The sequence below is a fragment of the Eumetopias jubatus genome, unplaced genomic scaffold, assembly GCF_037043125.1.
Source record: "Eumetopias jubatus isolate StellerSeaLion01/CBP00866 unplaced genomic scaffold, mEumJub1_p1.0 scaffold_13, whole genome shotgun sequence".
In the NCBI taxonomy this organism is placed as follows: Eukaryota; Metazoa; Chordata; class Mammalia; order Carnivora; family Otariidae; genus Eumetopias; species Eumetopias jubatus.
This window is the reverse complement of record NW_028274819.1, coordinates 38,863,863-38,885,032: the sequence shown is the minus strand read 5'-3', so window position 1 is coordinate 38,885,032 and position 21,170 is coordinate 38,863,863. Positions and strand designations below refer to the sequence as shown.

Sequence of the window (21,170 nt, the reverse complement as noted above, 5' to 3'; positions counted from 1 at the left end):
TGAGGGTAGTAGTGGTGCAAAATGGAATATAAACACTAACAAATGAACTCAACTATATTACAAAGGAATAATGTAACTGCTGAAGGGGGTGGCAAAGGAAAGAGCTGTTTGAGTAACTAAAATCTTGACTGGATATTGTGCTGAGGCTCCAGGTAAAAAGACTACATAAGTGCTGCAATCTAGTCAGTAAAGGTGTTTCTCGCAGGGTATGTATAAATAGCAATTCTGGGACTACGTATTGTCTATAGTAGCATGGACAAGTAAGTAAATATATTATGGATAATAAGAGGTAGCTTTCTTACTGTTGGAGGAGGTTTCAGATACAGGAAGTACAGAAGGATGAAATGAGTCCTATGGTGATAGATTGGGATTGGAGATATCAGTATAAATTCACAGTTTTTAATATACATACAGATAGATACAGAAATATAAGTGTCTGTGCATGTGTGGGTTAGTATATACACATGTATTTCCTAGCTCTGTTGAGAGAGCCTAGAAAAACCCCAGTAGCAATGAGTATGCCTATTGCCCAGATTTTAACACTATTGTCCAATAAAAGGAACCAAGGCTCTTTAGAAAAGTGATTGATTCCATGGATGGTGCAGGATGATAAAAGATGAGTCTGGAACAGCTTATGCCACAAAGTAAGGAAGTACTTGAAAAGATAGGGAGGGGGACCTTACACAAGAATACAGGAGCCAACCTGAAGGACTCTTCATGGCCAAAGCTGGAGTAATTTGAGCAACACAGAAAGTGATAGTATTTGGTTTTAGCCCATAGGATAGAATAAATATCCATGGATCCATACTGACATAATCAACTAGATGAATAAACAGAGAAGGAGCAGCTCGAACTTAGAGTAAAATTTTCATTAATAAATATAGAAGGGAAGAGAGAAATAGAAAATCACCATTAGGCAAACACCATAGTAATAACTTGCAGAAAAGATCCACCAATGGAGGGGCATCTGGGTGGCTCAGTTGTCACACATCTGCCTTCAGCTCAGGTCATGGTCCCAGGATCCTGGGATTGAGTCCCGCATTGGGCTCTCTGCTCGGCCGGGAGCCTGCTTCTCCCTCTCCCACTCCTTCTGCTTGTGTTCCCTCTCTCGCTGTCTCTCTCTCTGTGTCAAATAAATAAATAAATAAAATCTTTAAAAAAAAAAAAAGGATCTACCAATGGATGCTAAGATTAGTGGGCAAAATTTAAGATGAAACAGGATTTGCATAGTTCAGAGTATCTCCCCAAGAAATTTAAATACAAAGGAGATGTTAACTTTTCCAGGAGACAATACCACAACTGAGTGATCAAGGTTAACATCACCATTAAGTTCTCTTGGCACCTTGGTGAAATGCACTCAGGGTATAACATCATTTTTCTGCTGTTCTTGCCAAAAATGTGTAACTTTATTCCAATAATGAAAAAACATCAGCCAAACCCAAGTTGACGGACTGACTACAAAATCAGTACTCTACAAAAGTGTCAGATACAGTTCTTGGGTGCAGTGTTCTAGAAATAGGTAGTTAAAGGTGCTGAATATTTTAGTGTTCCGATCTTTTATATGTTTCTGAATTTTTCTAATTCATCATTCGTTGATAGGGGTGTATTTACATTTCTGTGACTGAAGAATTGTCTGTTTTTGCCTTTTAATTCTATCAGTTTTTGATTTTGTGAGGTTTATACTCATTTATAATTGTTATGTCTTCTTGATAAATTGACTATCCTTTGTGGTAGTTCTCAGCTGCCAAAATGAAGTATCCACGTGATTTGAACCTCCTGAGACAGAATGTAGATGTGGAAATTCATCTTCCTGAATATGGTTTAGGACTTTGAATTAGACTTTTGATAAATTATAGTTATGGATCTTAATGTTGACTGAATCCTTTGTCCTTTTCAACATTTAATATATATGATTATCTACATTATTAGTGTTGAAAGTTTTTACTCTTATTGCAGCAAAAAGCAAACAGAAACTTTCTAAAAGAAATCAGTTCCTTTGTTCAGTTCTGATCTGTAATTTAAACTAACAAATTGGCTTATAAACAGTTTGAAGAAGTTTGAAAACAAGATACATAGAGTTGTAGTAAGAAGTAGAAAATACGGTGTACCGTCCTTAATGTATTTTGTTCTCATTAATTTTTGGTGAATTAAATAGTGAATGAATCTATAGTTTTTTTTTTAAAACAGAGACTCGGCGTTCTGTCAGACTGATAGAGATTAGTGGCATACCATACTACTGCTTTCAGAAGTTTGACTTAGGCTCTAGTCTCTAAGTTATAATATTCTCATGTATTTGTTAAGCTTATTAGTTCTTTTTTCTCAATCTATTTAGAAGTGTCACAACTAAAAACTGAATAAGAAAAAAAAGCCATATTTCTCCCAGTACTGTACTGAAGAGAAAATATATCCACATTGTTTTTACTGCTTTAAGTTGATCTGAAAGTTAATTGGACTGGTTAATAGACACTGGGATTTTGACCACAGTCACTGACTCCATATATTAACTTCTGTTTGCAGAGTTATGAGTTCTACAGTGGAAGTTAATGAGTTTATACATAGTGAAATTAAAGTTAAGTCAAGAACTTTTAATATTAGGAATTAGGATATCAATAATATCAGCAATAAGACATCGGTGTATAGATTGTACTACCCTTTACCTAGGATGAATAAGTTACTGAATGTATAGAATTCTTTATGTACACACTGTCCTTAGTGAATATCTAAATGTAATACCTGTTATTCTATAAAGACCCAGAGTCTGAGAAGGGACCTTGTGTAGTGGCAAGAATATGAGCTAGAAGGGCAGGCGTGGGTCTGTATCTTAGTTTATTCATTCAATAGCCAAATGACTTTGGGCTACTCACTTAATTTCTCTGAAATTTATATTTCCCATGCCTTAAATTAGCGATAAATACTTACATCTTAGGTTTGTTTTGAGGAAGAAACGAGATGCAATGTGTGTACTTGAAAGAAACCTGGTGATCAGTACATATTAGGGCTTTTTCCTTTCACTTTTTTGTTTCTTCTTGCGTTTGGTTCAGTATAATTAATGCTTTTATATATGGTTAATTTAGCCTCCTAATGAAAAACTTTTGACTGTCAGCATGCTCTTTAAATGTAAATGGAAGCAGTCTGGATATTAAAGATTTATTTAATTAGAAGTACTTTTACAAATATTTCTCAGTTGGCTGCATAATAGGCACTTAGTATATATTGATAACATGTTTATGTTTGCTTCATTGTCAGAAGATGGCCTGATAATAATGTCCATTTATTTCTTTAGATGTAGAAGATCTTTATGAACCAGTGTCAGTGCCATTCTCATACCCCAATGGACTCAGTGAAAACACATCTCTTGTTGAGAAGTTGAAACATATGGAAGCCAGGGCACTGTCTGCTGAAGCTGAATTAGCTAGAGCACGTGAGGATCTGCAAAGAATGAAGTAATTTATCAATCTTAAAGAAAAGTAGTTATTTAGAGCCCAAAAGTAATGCCACTAATAATAAGGTGGAATGTGGTAAAACTTTTCATGTACTGGAAAGCACAATGTAGATATTTAATTTTAAATTTATTTTAAATTAATTAATATGCAACATTTTCATATGTTATGTAGTTGATTAACAATAAAATTTTGTGGTTTTACTTGTTCTCACATACTTCTTTATAATTACTTTTGTACTAATGGTTATTGTTCTGGGAGTGTTGTCCTCTTGAGTGCTTTTGTTCTTTGGTATTGCCTTCCTTTGAACTACTCTGTATCTAATAGATTTTTCCATTTGCTTTTTTTCTCCTAGGCTTTTAAAGGGGAGTAATTAATATTTTTTAGGGTTGGGGACAATACAGGGTTGAAATTTTTGTTTTTAAAGAATCAAAGTATAATTACGTAGTACTTAATTAGAAAACCAGATACATAGGATGGTTTTCTCCAGTGAGTAAATTAGCCTTCTTCTGGCTTATTACTTCACAGAATTTAATGTGCATATGAATCACCTGAGAATTTGTTAAACTGTACATTCTGATGCAGAGGTCTGAAATAGGGCCTGAGATTCTGCATTTCTACCAAGTATAGCTTTAGCTGTTGGATTTGTAAGTTGGTTGCCATTCCCTCAGTGCCCATTTGATGGTTTGCCAGAAGGTCCAGCAGGGAACATAGTGTAGCTGATTGTGGTTCCCTTTCCCCATTTTGAGATTTTATGCTAGTTAATCTGATAAACAACGACAACTCTACTATCTGCCTCTTTGCATTTCTCCTCCATGTATACATTATAGATTCTTAATATGTTGTGATCAGAGAGGGAATTGAGCTTTAGAGCAGCAGTGGGTGGTGGTGGTGTATGTAAATAATTCTCAATTTGGGTCAACTTTTTGTCCATATAACCCTTCCATGAAATACGGTTTCAAAGAATATTAATAGTGTTGAAATATACCACATTGATCAGCTGCTAAAATAGGATTTTAGAACAATAGAAATAATAAAGTTGAATAAAGATAATGTGATTTTGTTCAGTTGGAATATACAAACAGCTATAATCTTCAGTTGGCAGTGTTTTTGTGGTTTGCAGAGGGAATGTTTACATACGGGTTTAAATATGCTGTTGCTTAAGATCCAGCAGGGGGAGCCTTCAGTTCCTTAAGATAGAATGTGCTGGAAGGCTCATCCCACTGCATACCCCACTCCCTCCCCTTTCCTCTCCCTCAACCTCTAGCCTTTCCTCTTTTCATGGTCCAGTAAACCTGTCTCAAGGGTGTATTTCAAATTGATTACAGACAATTTGCTCAGGATTTTGTGATGAACGCAGATGTCAGAACCTGCTCGTCATCTACTGCCATCGCAGACCTCCAGGAAGATGAGGATGGTGTTTATTTCAGCTCATACGGGCATTATGGGATACATGAAGAAATGCTGAAGGTTAGAAAAGAGCACAAACGCACCAAATCCATACAAAAGGAAAAAGAAAATAAAACAAGTTCTTAATATATATGCTGGGAGACCTGGGGGTTTTTTGGGTTTTTTTAGAACTGCTTTTTAAATCTCTTTTGTGCTTAATAGCACATCTTGGGTTGAAAAGACTACAGGAGCATCACAGCCACTGTAAATTCCATTTAAGATCATTAATCTTTATTATGAAATCTTTACTTTTGCTTGAAATAGAACAGTGGAAAAAACTGCTGCTGGTTTTCGTCTTCTTAAGAGCAACTATTAAATGGGAACAAATAAATTATACGTTTGCCTTTTAATGTACAGAGGGGATGCTTAATTTTAGTGTTTTAAAAAGCAGTACTGACTTCAGTTTGGGCAAATAATTTTTTGGTACAAAGTTTAATTATAAATAATCCTCACAATTGTCATGGCATAACTTTTTTACATTTGAAATCATTGATATGTAGAATTTCCTAAATTGGTCAAATCAGATTTTTAAATTTGGTTGGTTTTAATTTTTATAATGATAATATCCATATAAAATATAAGTAGATTTCTAGCTATAACTAGTAATTATACATTTGATTACGTTATTATAGATTGTAAAACAGTAAGATGTAATTTTTTAATTCGGTAAAACTAAAAATATCTATAGTTGAACAAGTGTTGGAATGTAAAAAATTTATTGAAAATATTAGATGTTCATCTCTGTGGATTTTAGATGCCCCTACCTTTTCTTGAAAACCAACAAAAAATTCGTTCCTAAATCCTTCCTCACAAGATTATTTTATTTTGGAAAGCCCTGAGACTGTGTTCCTGTGACACAGATGCGTTTAAAACACCTAGGGATATTTAATAACACGTATGTATTTTGTTGAGTCAGGTTTGCAGGATCACAGAGTGGAGGTCTGCTGATTAATAGCAATTGTAATTACTTGGGGTGTTTTAAAGTAATGTCATGTTATTTCTCTACTAATGACATGTCACGGTTGTGCTTTTTGTTGTCACTTGGGTAATGGCATAGCGTTATAAATAACAGTTATCTTATAAGTGATAAATTATTTTAAGTCCAGAGTGAGTTTGTTTAAAAGAAATTGACTCACTCTGTTTTCTTTGTTAAAATTAATTTTATTGTGCCTAGAATTTTTTTTATTTTTTTATTGTTATTTTAATCACCATACATTACATCATTAGTTCTTGATGTAGTGTTCCATGATTCATTGTTTGTGCATAACACCCAATGCTCCACACAGACTGTGCCCTCTTTAATACCCATCACCAGGCTAACCCATCGCCCCACCCTCCTCCCCTCTAGAACCCTCAGTTTGTTTTTCAGAGTCCATCGTCTCTCATGGTTCATCTCCCCCTCCGACTTACTCTCCTTCATAGAATTTTTTTTTTTTAAGGAGTTCACTTAAGCCCATGTTTGTCATTTTAAATCGCCCCATCAATTTTAATGCCTTTGGTATGGAAATTGTGTGGGTTTTCAGACAGATAAGGTTACTGAGACTCCAAGGAGATAGTACATAAAAGTATCCTAGGTACAATCATCAAGGGAATCCAGTTTGACTACTTACTTCCCAATGTCTGTTCTGGACATTTGTAGCTGTATATCCATAACTAGAACATCTTCATACCTGATGGCATATCCCTAAGTCCTTTTGACGTACATATGGATTTAAGAAGTTCCAGCTTGAAGTTTCCAGTGCTAACCTTTTCCCTTTTAGAGAATCATTTAAGAATCCCTATTAATAAAATTTTCCATGCCTCACTTCCTGTTAGCTATTACACAATGTAATTACCTCTCCTTGGTGATGACTTGATTAAGTGTTCATAGGAAAAAGGATATATTCCATGCAAAAAGAACTATTTATCCAATTTATATTTTGCTAACTTACATACTGCGGGTGAGTAGGAAATGTTTATATCAAGCTGTTTCTTATCAAAAACAGTTCTTAGCTCAACATAATCTGTTTAAGGTTGTGCTACTACCAGAATCTCACTTGATCTTTATAAATAATTTAAAATTGAGAAACCATGAATAGGATTTATTTTTATGCTTAGAATTGGCCTTGCTTTTTATAGGGAGAGTATTTGGATTTTTAGTTAGTTAGTCTCATATTTCAATGACACTATTTTGGCATATGTTGTGATTATAATTATAAATAAAGGTACTTTGTGATCTTACTTCCTGGAGTTCAGATGAAGATAACATTTTGGAATTCCAGAGATACAGTTGATGGAAGGATGGATTACATGAACTTTCAAAATCCTTTGCCACTTAATCTTTCTGAAGAACAGTCATTGTTGACTAATGTTGTAGATCTGAGATGCATCACTCTCTTTTTTCCCAAGAAAAACATTGTTCATCCTGGTGAACATTTATCACAGATCATAGTACCATTAGATAATTTTTCTTTACTGCATTCTTCTCATTGTATCTCCAGCCAACTCATGCATTCCTTCCACCTTCATGAGCCTGTCATTTAAAACATACTGTCATTTATATATATAAAATTTGTAGTATATACTTTACTGTAGTCTCATTCTTAAATTTTTTTTTAACACTTGCAGGAATAATTCCATGGCACTTCACTAGTCTTAAAAAATTATTTTGCTTCTTAGTATTAGAGCTCTGATTTTATTTTTCTTTTGTGTTTCTTAGTTTTAATAGGCTGGTGAAAAAGATAATTTTTAAGATTTCTATCACCTTGTTTTGTATTGAAGTGTTAGTGTTTTCTTAGAATACATTTTTAGAAGTGGTTATGAGTGCTAGTCTTTTATTTGCTTGCATTTTCATGTTTAGTGGTTTTTCTTTCAAAACTTCAGTTATTAAATTGAAGCTCTGCTATGTCCAAGGCACTCTGTTTGGTATACTTTGGATTTTATTGCCCCAGAGTGAGCATGTGAATGAAAGCAGATGGATCTGTAGAAAGAGCACTTATAAAGGACTGTAGTTGAGGGAGCAGCGGTGCATGGATTTAGGACAGGAGCAGTGGTGAGGCAGTGTGATTGGCGATAGCTTTCCAAGTGACTGCCTCCTAGACTGATGTTCACCCAGCAAAAATCACTGGTTGTAATATAAGATGAGTATAAAAATGATGGATGTATGGAATCGTATATATTTTTTTAAAAGACTTTTAAAATTCATTAGTTAATATGTGTAAATTTATTTAAACATTAGATTCTTTTAGTAAGTCTTAAAATAATTTCAGGGAAAGGTTTAATAAACCTTATTTAAAATTTTGTTCATAAAGCAATTAGAAATAATTCCATCAGAAAACATGGAATTCTAAAAAAAAAAACAAAACATGGAATTCTGCAATTCCCCGTTTTTATATCCTGTAATTAAGTAAAACAACTTGGCTTTTAATTTAAGACCTTTATATGTTTTTTTGCCCTAAAATTGTTTTTTGAAGGGTATAGATTGCATAAATTTTGATATCATAGCATTTGCTGTAATATTTCTTTTTACCTAGTGTGAAACCCAGAACTGGAATTCCTAATCTATTTTTATCGTGCTCATTTTATTTACTTCACAGCAGAGGCCCTTACTGCTTAATTTGCTGGCCGTATATGTCTCAACTGAAGTAATTTAAAAGGGAATTGGCTCTATTCTTGAACTAAAATAAATGTTTGCATTCAGTGCCTGTCTCAGTCACAGGTCATGTGAGACTCCAGAGTGTAGAAGTCTCAAATGTGAGCTGCAGGGCTCAAATGATTTACCTATGGGATTATAGACTTTTAAGCATCATTTCCTACTACAGACATTTCTAGAAACAAAACAGGATTATAAATCAGATAGGTGCTGATCAGTGACTTTCTTAGAAAAACCATACTCCATGTGGCTTCATTTTTTATATGTAACTGTAGCTTTTACATTCACCTGTTTTGGTTATTTTTCTCCCATGTTTTAACATAGCATTTTAACATTTAACATAGTAGTCTCCCTTTACAACATACAGGTTGTCAGGCTCTAGATTCCAGGCCCTATTTGAAGGAGCAAAACATCATGTTCAGCTTCTGTTAGCTTTAATTATCAATTGAAGTCTTGAAATGATAACGCGTGTCAAGACAAAAATTTGTACATGTTTAAGAATTTCGACCTTATCTGACTTTAAGTAATTTTCTTTGTGTGTCGTTGGCATTTCTATTTTTTCTTGTTTTCTTTTAGGACAAAAAAAATAAGCTTAGCTTTCCAAGCAAACTAGCAATATGTGATAAAATAACAAATAACTTCCTAGAAATTTTTATATTTTCAGTCTGTCCTATAAACAGAATGCTTTTCTCTACTCTAGGACAAAGTACGAACAGAAAGTTACCGAGATTTTATGTACCAAAATCCACATATCTTCAAAGACAAGGTGAGTAGCATAGGCTATAGAATTGCACATTTCATGTGGATCTTGGACAGTAGAAGTCCTCTCTTGGGTCTCATGGTGCTAGCAGTTGATTTAGTGTACTCTGGCTTTATTTCATGGAAGACTTTTATGATGCTTCTCTGTGGTGCAGAATCCTGATAGCAGAAATGCTGATTGGTGCTGCCATTCAGTGTATAGATTTTTTAAATTGAAATTCATTAATTACAGTGACATGGTTTTAGTTAAACTTTGCTTCTCCAGATTATTTTGCTTAAACCATACTGTTGATTTACTGTGATTCCTATGAATTTCAAATGTATCAGATAAGCCCTGTACCAAAGCATACTTTTAGTGATTACTCTGGTGTGTGTTAATTAGTTAAAAATTAATAATTTTAAGAAGTTATTAATAAGTAGGGTCAAATATTGTAAGGTAGAACTTAGGTCCTTTAAGACCTCATATACCCCTTCATGAGACACTTTGTATTTTACAGTTAGTCTTAATATCATTTCAGGGTATTTCAAAGATGAAATTTCACACTGTGTTTGTGTGTGTTTGAAATTTGTGTCATTTTTCTTTCCTCCCTTATGAATTGTTTTCATTTTTTCTTCTTCACTTCCTCGTTCCCTCCCTTTCTACGTTGGCATGTTTACCTAAAAGTTCAGATTTTCTGTTTGTTCTTTCTTATTGGAAATTAGTCCACTAATTTAGTCAAAGATACTATCATTTCTGCCACATATATACCTCTGGGAATTTTTCCCCACCCTTTCCACTTAAAGAATATATATATTGACAACATACCAGGTTTTTATAATTCCCCTTTCACCTTCATTTTAAAAGATAGTTCTCCAAGGTTATTTCATAAGCTTTACGTGATACTGCAGCAGTGACTAACAATCTTTATATTTTAAAAAATTTCTTTTCCTAATTTGCATATTGTTTGGAATATAATACAGATTGGCTTTTCATTTTCCTTATCTGTTTCCCAAGAGCTGTGTTTCACTTGTGACTTAGCTGAGTTAGACAGTTGAAATTTATATGGTACTCTGATATCTTTGCCAAAGCATTACCTAACATGAAAGGTTTATGATAATATGTATTTCTTTGTATTTACTGATCCCCTGTTATAGACAAATAGGTGATTTCATTTTTAAAATCTTACTTTTTATCATTTCTTTGTACTTAGCTTTTTTGTGTGCTTTTTATATGTTTTACAGCAGAGACTAAGAATTCTTTTATGTTTGGTTTTTATAGTTACACCCAAATGCTGGAACAATTTATTTAATATGTCTGAAAAACCACTTTGTTTCCCAAGAAGCAAATATGTTACTATTAAAAATTTTGCTTTATACTTATAGTTAGACTGTATCCAGATTTTTCTTTTATTTTTTCATTAATATGTTGTAGAGAAATTAAGCATGTATTGGCCTGGGTCATTAATCCTGCCTGGCTTCTCAGGAACGAGATATATAATAATTTTAGACAAGTGGATGGATCTCTTTGGGCCTCATCTGTAAAATGAAATCATTTTAATCCCTTCTGGTTTGAAAATTTTATGATTTTTTTAAATTGTAAAAGCACTGGTTTTGAGCCATCTTTTCATAATACTTTTTGATGCAAATACTATAAGAATTTGTTAAGTGAAAGTAAGTTAGAAGTATCTTTTCCAGTATGCTTCTGAATAGACTCTTGTCTTATGATATCTAAAAATATACTGAAAAGGCACAAATATTTATAATTAGAAGATTAATCATTGAGAAATTAAGTAATTCTGAATATTTCTATATGGAATGCATCTTAGTGGATTCATAGACATACAGTCACTTTCTGCTTCTAGTTTTTAATTTGTAACGGTATTATAGAAATGTTATGTATATATGTTATACATTTTCAGACACAATACATGCCCATGGAAAATATATAATGTTTCAGTTATTTTGTGCTTTACTTACTGCTCTTACTGGAGACATTAAATCTGCCAAAGTCAGAAAACAGCTTATTAATAATTTAGGAGTATTTTTCCTTAGCAGTTTCTCTAAAATGCTTTCATTTAAGTTAATCAGTGTGTAATTAGTTTTGCTTAGCACTTATGGCTTCTCAAAAATATACTGCAATGTAAAATATTATACCTATCAATTTTTAATTCCTTAAAAAACACTTTCAGGGTTTAATTTCTGTAATTAACAGTATTAAATAATCTAGCACTTTCATATTTTTAAATGATTTGGGATACTTTATCATACTATGGCTACAGATTTAGAAAATTTACTACCATGTGTTTAAGTAGCATTTGATAATTTATATATTGCTTTCAAACACGTTGTGTCATTGTCACTGTATAGTATACCTATAACTAGGCAGGGCAGGTATTTATCTCCTTTTGCAAATGTAGATATTTGAGACCAATAGGTTAATTGACTTGCCCTAAAACAGGCAACTAAACCAAAAACAAACACTTTCCTCCTAGTCTAGTGCCCTTAACCTTGTGCCACTGCACTTGAAATACCATTATGTTAAAATAGAATGAATAATTAGGGTGGGATGCATTATTTTAATTGACATTTTTCATACTTGGGTCATACAATTTTTGTGTGCCATGATAAGAATATGTTCATAAAATTATCTTTTTTAAATGTATGAAATAACTTGTTTTCCTATGTTTTATTACCATTGTTTTTGTTTGCTTTTATCTCCATTTGGTAGACAAACTTTATACAATACTAGCTTCTATATCATATAGTGCATAGTAGAGTTTATTTTCAAAAAGATGCTTATAATGAAAAATGTGTTTCTTCCTTTCTTCTCTTCCTCCATCCCTCCCTTCTTGCCTTCTTTCTTTTATTCCTTAGTACTGTTTGAATTCACAAACCTCCTGTGGAGGCCATATGGTTTCTCAGATTTAATTTAATTTGGGTGGCACTTAATCATGTTATCACACACTCGTAATTAATTTCTATTTGTAGTCCATTGAAGAAATTCACAGTTAGGTGCCTTCACTATGCTTTTGATTATTATCTACAGTTAAATTGATTCACTTTTTTTCTTTTCCTTTTTTTTTTCCTTAGAAAAAGGAATCAAATTCCTTCATTTTATAAAATAATGTTAGTTTATTCTGTCATCATTTTTACCTTCCTTTGATTCTGTCAAGTTTTAAGTTTTAGTTTATTACCTAATTTTGAGTAGGTGTAATAATTAATATATAATTAAAAATATTTTTAAAAATATAGCTTTAGAAGCAGATTGGCCTATGTTTGCATGCTAGCTTTACAAATTACCAGCTTTATGATTCTGGACCTGTTCCCTTCCCTCTCTCAAGCTCTCTCATTTGCAGAATGAGGATTAAGTAAGACTTTTTTATATATATATATATATATATATATATATATATACACACACATACACACAGACACACACACATATATGTACATATATATAATACATACACACACGTGCATATATATGCATATGTATATAAATTATGTGTGTGTGTATAGGGTTACAAAAGAACACATACTTTAACTGGAGTATATGATATATATCCCTCTGTACTTAGCTTTCTTCATTCAGCAGCTTTTCTTAAAGATGATTCCTTATTAACATTCTTTTAATGACTTACATGTCCAATGTAAGAATGTCCATAAGTTTTAATGTTTTATACTAGAAACAATTCATATAAAAGTATAAAATATTTAAATTTGTTTTTAATATATGTGAGAGTATAATAATAAGATAAATTCCTTTTTTTTTTTAAGATTTTATTTATTTATTTATTTGTCAGAGAGAGAGACCACGCACACAAACGGGAAGGGGCAGGCAGAGCAGGCAGAGGGAAAAGCAGGCTCCCCAATGAGCAGGGAGCCCGATGCAGGGCTCGATCCCAGGACCCTGGGATCATGACCTGAGCTGAAGACAGACGCTTAACCAACTGAGCCACCCAGGCATCCTAAGATAAATTCCTAGCAGTGGACTTCCTGGGTCAAAAAAGGTTATTTATATCTTGGATGGTGTTAGTGCTGCCAGTCTGTCTTTCCATAAACGGTGTTGTGATTATTGATATTCCCAGTCACCATTGCCAAATACTGTAGTATCATACTTCTAAATTCCACACTGACTTTTTATTTTTAATTTTTAAATTTTGCAAATATCTTATTTCAGTGAAAGTTTCTCGGAATTTATCACTTATGATTGTGTTATATATTTTCCCACTTTTATGCCATATAATATTTCAAACTAATGTACTATAAGCGCATATGCTATTATAATATTTTCTTGCTGTTATGGTTAATACATTTTATTTGTAACTTAAGAAAATGTTTTTTGTTTGCAATGTCATATAGTTTCCACCTTAAAATCCTTAACTTTTTTGTATGTTAAAGTAGTTATGTTAAAATGTGCTGACTCAACTCTAGACGGGGCACATGTACAGGAAATAGATTCTCCCTCTGAAAGCATATGGGCCTTGTCCTTCTTGAAAGGGCACGGGTTAGGAGACACAGAGTAGTAACCTTTTGACAACTTTATTTCTTCAACAAAAATCAGGTTGTTTAGATTTCTCTCCTTTGGAGTCAGTTCCAGTAAATTATGTTTTCAAGATATAATGGAATGAAGCACTCTACTCGTAACAGTAAACAATACAGAGATAAAATGCATATGAACAAATTTAAATAATATGCAGGGCTTATATGAAAAAAAGCTTTTTTTAAAAATCTGAAGGACATGATAGATGATTTAAACAAATTGAAAGACTGTGTTCTTGAGTAGGAAAACTCAAATTGTCCATTTTCTCTAAATTAACTTAGAATTTTAGCTCAATCCCCATAAAAATACCAAGACTTTTTTTTAAAAACCTAGACAAGTTTATTCTCTTGTTCTTATGAAAAAATAAATATATAAAATTTTCCAGAAACACTGTGAAAAAAATTTTGCAGTGAGAGTATACCAGCCTTACTAGGCACTAAAACATTCTGTAAAGCTTCTGTAATTAGAATAGTTACTGGCACATGATTATGTAAACTAATGGAGCGGAGTAAAAATCCAAAATATATACAGAAATTTTCCTTAATGCTCAAGGTCCCTGTCTTAGTCCATTCTGGTTGCTGTAACAAAAATACCATGAACTTAGGGGCACCTGAGTGGCTCAGTCGGTTAAGCGTCTACCTTCGGCTCAGGTCATGATCCCAGGGTCCCGGGATCGAGCCCCACATCGGGCTCCCTGCTCTGCAGGAAGCCTGCTTCTCCCTCTCCCACTCCCCCTGCTTGTGTTCTCTCTCTCACTGTGTCTCTCTCTGTCAAATAAATAAAATCTTAAAAAAAAAATCCAAAATATATACAGAAATTTTCCTTAACGCTCAATGTCCCTGTCTTAGTCCATTCTGGTTGCTGTAACAAAAATACCATGAACTTAGGGGCACCTGAGTGGCTCAGTCGGTTAAACGTCTGCCTTTGGCTTAGGTCGTGATCCTGGGGTCCTGGGATTGAGCCCCGCATTGGGCTTCTTGCTCAGCAAGGGAGCCTGCTTCTCTCCCTCTGCCCTTGCTCATGTGTGCTCTCTCTCTCACTCACTCTATCTCTCAAATAAATAAATAAAATCTATAAAAAAAAAATACCATGAACTTAGTGGCTTATAAACAACAGAAATCTATTTCTCACAGTTATAGAGGCTGGGAGCTCCAAGATCATGGCACTGGCTAATTCCGGCGAAGGCCTGCTTTGTGGTTCATAGAAATGCCTTCTTCCTCCAGAGAGGAATCTTTTATAAGGGTACTAATTCCATTCATGAGGGCTTTGCCCTTATGACCTAATTACCTCCCAAAGACCTTCATTTCTAATACCATCACTTTTGGTTAGGATTTCAACATATAATTTTTAGAGGGACACAAATATTCAGATCGTAACAGTCACATATCAAATTAGTAGGGGAAACACAGACTGTTTAATAGCATGTTGGAACAGTTGGTTAGCCATCTGAACAGAAGTACAGTTGAAACCATACCTCTTAGTATATACTATGATAAAAACAAACTTAATGAAACCATAAATGAACTAGAAGGAAATATATGAGGTTGAAATAGGGAAGAAGATGGGGAGGGTCAGTCTAATTATGATCAAAATTCAGAAGGAAGCCATAAAAGACATGACTGATGAGTTTTACTATAAGTAAAGAATTTCTACATTACAAAAGTCACTGTAAGCTGAATCAAAAGACTAAAATATATGCTGAGAGAAACATTCCAAGTTATAGAGGTCTAATCTCCTTAGCTTACAAAAAACTGTAATTTGGCAAGATTTATAAGAAAATTTTGATTAGAAATTTGATAAGAAAAAACTTAAGAACTGGAAAATAGAGAAAAGATATAAGTACATAGTTTACAAAAAAAGAACCGCAGATGGCTCTGCAACATAAGGAATGATGCTAAACCTCATAATAATGGAATTGCATGTTTTAACTAGACCAGTATATCATTATTTTGTACTTGCAAGATTGGCAAAAAGCCAAAAGTTTCATTGTATGTTCCATAGGCTAGTCTCACCTGTAAAGCCATTAGCACTTAAAACATTGCTGGTTGGATTGTCCTATGGAAGATAATTTATTTGATTATGTCTACCATGATTACAAATATGTATATTCTCTCTGACACAGTGTTTTCACTTTTAGAAATATATTCTACAGATTTACTCATGAGTGAATGGGGTTGGGTATAAGGTTATTTATAGCTTTGATTATCATAGTAAAATTTCAGAAACTACCTAAATGTCCATCAGTAAAGAACTAGATCAGTAGATTCTGGTATAGCCATAATATGGAATCTTATACAACTGTATGAGAGAAAGAAGTTCTGTAAATTGATACAGGAAGATCTCTACATTACATTGTTAAATACAAAAAGCAGTGTGTAGCGAGGGCAGTGGGTATGCTTCCATTTGTGTAGAAAGGGGAAGGAAAAAAATGTATTGTGTTATATTTGCATAGAAAGTCTCTTGAAGGATAAATAAGAAATAGTTTTTGGTGTGTAAACTATGTGACTATATTACCTAGTTGAAGAATAAAATAATTCTTGAACAATTTAATAAATTCTTAATTCTAGTTCTGTTTTTCTGACAGTAGCTTCCCATTACTCAGAATAAAATCCAAAAGTTCTATGTGATATGGCCCTTCTTAACCCCTCACCTCACCTCCAAGCAACCTTTTCTCACCCAGCTTAGCCACATTGGTGTTGCTTTGCCTGGTATTTTGTGCCTTGCCTTTAATATCGTCCATGGTCAGAAGACACTCCTCCAGATCTCTGCATGGCATGCTCCTTTATTGCCTTCAGTTCTGTGCTCACGTGTGTCAGAAACATATTCACAGACCTATTTAAGATTCTGAAAAGATGTATCCCCTCTTCCCTGCTCTAACCTCTACTCTGATGCTTGATTTTTCTTTATAACACTACTATCTGACATTATTTTGTATTTGTTTATTCATTGGTCTTCTCCACAAGATGGTAAGCTTCATTAAGACAGGGACTTGGTCTTGTTTGTGGCCGTATCCCATCACTCTGATCAGTGCCTGCTCTTAACTGTGAATATTTACAGGAGAAACCTGAAATCATTTCATATTTTGGGATAAGTACATAGGATTTAGACCATCAATAATGAAAGACTTAAGGCACTACAGTTTTCAATAATTTCACAGAATAGTATACCTCTTTGTACTTTGCTTAGTGTGTGTCCTCAGCAATTTGTTTTTGTTTTTTATTGACAAGCAGGTTTCACTATACTATCCTGGAAATAACATGCAATTCTTGATTTAGAAGTAATTGCTTTTTACCTGTTCCCAATATCATCTTAAACTTTGGTTCTTATTGCCTTCACCAATGGTAATGAGTATCATTTTAATTTATTTTTATTTTTTAAAGATTTTATTTATTTGAGAGACAGATATAGTGAGAGAGAGCACAAGCCAGGAGGAGAGGGAGAAGCAGGCTCCCTGCTGAACAGGAAGCCTGTTTCGGGGCTCTATCTAAGGACCCTGGGATTATGACCTGAGCTGAAGGCAGACGCTTAACCGGCTGAGCCACCCCGGTGCCCCAAGTATCATTTTTAAAACTTATATTTTGAAGTTCTGGAAGCCAATTTATTTTTATTGTACCTGTATTGTTTAAATGAGTTGAATATTTAATTTTGGAAATGGAGGGGATATGACAATATTCTACATCTAGGATTCCTTTATAAACATTTTTTAGTTGTATTGGATCAAGCTATCCTGCTTAAGTTAATTCCTGCCTTTCAAACTTGAGAAAGTTTATTTCTACTAAAATTTAGAATTACTAAGCCTAAATTAGAGCATGCAGACAGTAGGGAAATTACAAACAGAATACTTCCCTATTAAATCTGTGGAAACTGCTTATTTCATATAAAACATCTCTTAATTTACATTGTTGCATCTGATTGTAGCAGCATATGGCCAAACATGCTATTGAGAATATGAAACAACTGGCTTAATCAGTAGAGTACAAGACTCTTGATCTTGGGGTCGTAGTTCAAGCCCCATGCTGGGCATAGAACTTATGTACCCCCCTCAAAAAAAGAATTTAAAACAACCCATTGTAATGATACCTTCAGTTTCTTCAAATAGAAATTACTACCATCGTTGATCTGTAAAATTTTAAAATTTCGTGGTCTGTTCCTTGCCAGTAATGTCAAAATATATGAATAGAACTTAAAATACTAGACCTTCTCAGTAATGCCTGTTTTTTTTATTACACCAGGTAGTTCTGGATGTTGGTTGTGGAACTGGAATTCTCTCTATGTTTGCAGCTAAAGCTGGGGCAAAGAAGGTTCTTGGAGTTGATCAGTCTGAAATACTTTACCAGGCAATGGATATCATAAGGTAGATGTATTTTAAGGCTTGACTTAAGATTATTTTTAAATATGATGATTTAACAGGTCTTCTTGTCTTTAATAGCTATCTAATGCAAACTCAAGATGTGTCTTTTAGTAAAAATTCATTCCAGAATAGTAAGATTTTAGGTTAGATTGAGCTAGGCATGTTTGAGCTATAAACAGTCTTTTCACAGTTCTCATTGATGAGAATTATTTTTATATAATTTCCTATCTTTCCAATTATGGCTATAAATATGCTAATTATAATACAAAATTAGAAGTCGTTGGCATATAGAGTAATATTGTTAGAAGACTCAACAAAACTAAATATTTATTTCAGTAATGTTTCCTTTAGCAAATAACAATCAGACTAAAGACTAAGGGTTATTTTTTTTCTTTTTTACAACACTAACCTTTGTGCCTCCTTCAAATTAAAATAAGTAAATTCCAAAATGACTACAAACAAAGCAGAGTGGATTTAGTTTATCCCCTAAAACTTAATTTTATTCTCTAAAAATATCTCCTCTCTGAGGAATTAAGTTAGGTTAATCAATCAAGGATTGACTTTACAATTGGCTTATGTTGTAGTAAGAAGGCCTTTTATTTGAACTACAGCTTACAGAACTAGATTTCTTTAGCTGTATACTTAACAAAGCACCTTAGACTTGGAACTTCGGAGTAATTTTGAGAGTAAATAATAGGAGCTTCTCAGCAATTTTCTCCCCCACAGCCTCCCCCCTGCTTTATTGAGATATAATTGACACATAACATTTTATAAGTTTAAGATATACAATGTATTGCTTCGATACCTTTGTTTATTGTAAAATGACTACCACCGTAACATTAGTTAATACCTCCATTGTATCATGTAATTACCATTTTTGTGTTGAAAATATTTAAGATCTACTCTTTTAGCAACCTTCAAGTATATAAATACAATATTACTAACTATAATCACCTGCATACATTAAATCCCCAACAATAGTTCTTAAATGGTCCTCCCATTGGTACTTATGTTCTCTTCTTAAAATTGATTAATATTAATTATTTCTTAATAGTATTAAATTTAAATATAGTTGTGTAAGATGTTTAAACTTTTAGATATTATCGCATAATGTAGAAGTGTAGTGTTGTGCTTCAAAGTGCAAGGTTTGAGTCAGGATTGGTTTGAATCCTCACTCCTACTTACCAGTTATTTGAACTTCAGTGAAATTATATCTAATCTCTTTGACACCTGCTGTTTCACTGTCAAAATAAAAATAATAATGAATACCTCATATGATTATGAGCAAGGTAAGTTACAAGTAAGATAAACGTATAAATTTCTTTGGCATATTGCTTGGCATGTAATAGGTATTCAAAAGTTAGCTACTAATATTACTAACAAGTACCAAATTAATGTTAATGAAAAAATTACATTGATCTTGCTTAGATTTTTCATAGTTTTGGGTTTGTGGTTATTATTTTCATACTGGAGAAAATGGCGTATGCGTTGCATGTATATAGACAGCTCTGTAATCTAGTGAAGTTTTTCCTAGTTCTTAGCATACCAGTAAGGACATCATCATCATTTTGGCGTTTCCGTAAAGAGCACCCTCACTTGGTTGTGCATTGCCATCCAAACGAATATGAGAAACAGTGTTCTAAACAAGAGATTGTTTTAGAAGAATTATCAAAAACTTATTGTTGATAGGAAGATTACGATAAGATATTTCTACTTGAAGCCTAATCTTATAAAAGACCATGTATATTTATGTATTAATTTTCATTTTTGGTTTCTACAAAGTGAGACTAGCTGTGCTCTCATTTTAATTCCTTTATGGAAGAAAAAGATAGTAATAACACTCATTTTACTTTGTATTGTTTTGTTTTGTTTCACTTTATTTCACATAGAATTCCTAGTGCCTTTTTACAAATATCTTTATACAATGATTATATTCACATTCATTGTATATAAAATTTAGTGCTGCAGTGTATGGAACTTTTACATAGGGCATTTATTGAGAATGACTTAGCACTCAGTTTTAGGTACTTCACTGTAATAATAAAAATTGCTAACATTAGTACTCTGTTGAATTTCCTTTGAGGTAGATATAATTACAGTATATGATTATCCTTATATATATATTTTTTAAGATTTTATTTATTTATTTAACAGAGCACAAGAGAGGGAACACAAGCAGGGGGAGTGAGGGAGAAGCAGGCTTCCCGCTGAGCAGGGAGCCCGATGCAGGGCTCGATCCCAGGACCCTGGGATCATGACCTGAGCCAAAGGCAGATGCTTAACGACTGAGCCACCCGGGCGCCCCATGATTATCCTTTTTATAGAGATTAAGAAATTGTGGCAGAGATTAAGTAAATCTCCTTATTTGTAGTGGAGCCAGGATTAGATCCCAGGCAGCCTGACTCCATAGTTCATCCTCACAGCTAATTTACTGCACTGTATCTCCGTTTGACTACTTACAGGGCATGTGTTAGTTGTATTCAGTAATTTGCTTTACTTAGAACCTATAGAGTTTGAAAATCAGACCTTTTTGCTTTAGATAAATTTTGTTTTGGATAAGCCAACATTAAACTGTTTCTTTGGAGATATTGTCCTTTGCCTACTTATATTGTGAAAAAGATAGTTATTTCCATAGTGTCTATAAGCATCTCTCCCTTGTCTTTTGTTTGAAATTTTGAAATTTATACTGTTGGGTAAAAGAACTTCTTTTCTTCTATTGATGAATGTCTCTCTAAAAGGATATGCAGGAAACAGTTTACTGTTAATATTCTCACAATTTACTGGCTCATTGTTCTACTGGTTGAGGAGGCAGCATAGCATTTCTCTCAGCATCTGGAATCACATGACTTGATTTCTGGTTTTGTTTTTGATTAATTAGCTACATAATAATGGGAAAATTACTTCTTTAATGTCTGGTTTCTTCCTTTATAAAATGAGGTTGATGGTGGTAACTATCTCATAAGATTGTTACAAGGATTGAATCCATTTATGGTCCTTTACAAAGTGGCTGGCATGTAA

General features: G+C 33.4%; 1 protein-coding gene across 2 annotated transcripts in view; it reads left to right on the top strand.

The window, feature by feature from the left end:
• The window catches only part of PRMT3 (protein arginine methyltransferase 3), a 137,054-nt gene that overhangs the window by 7,658 nt on the left and 108,226 nt on the right, over nucleotides 1-21,170 (top strand). For both annotated transcript variants that reach the window (XM_028117704.2, XM_028117705.2), the window contains exons 6-9: nucleotides 3,284-3,443; nucleotides 4,769-4,910; nucleotides 9,221-9,286; nucleotides 18,034-18,155. In XM_028117704.2, the coding sequence (XP_027973505.1) occupies nucleotides 3,284-3,443; nucleotides 4,769-4,910; nucleotides 9,221-9,286; nucleotides 18,034-18,155 (490 nt within the window). The remainder of the gene's footprint in view (nucleotides 1-3,283; nucleotides 3,444-4,768; nucleotides 4,911-9,220; nucleotides 9,287-18,033; nucleotides 18,156-21,170) is intronic.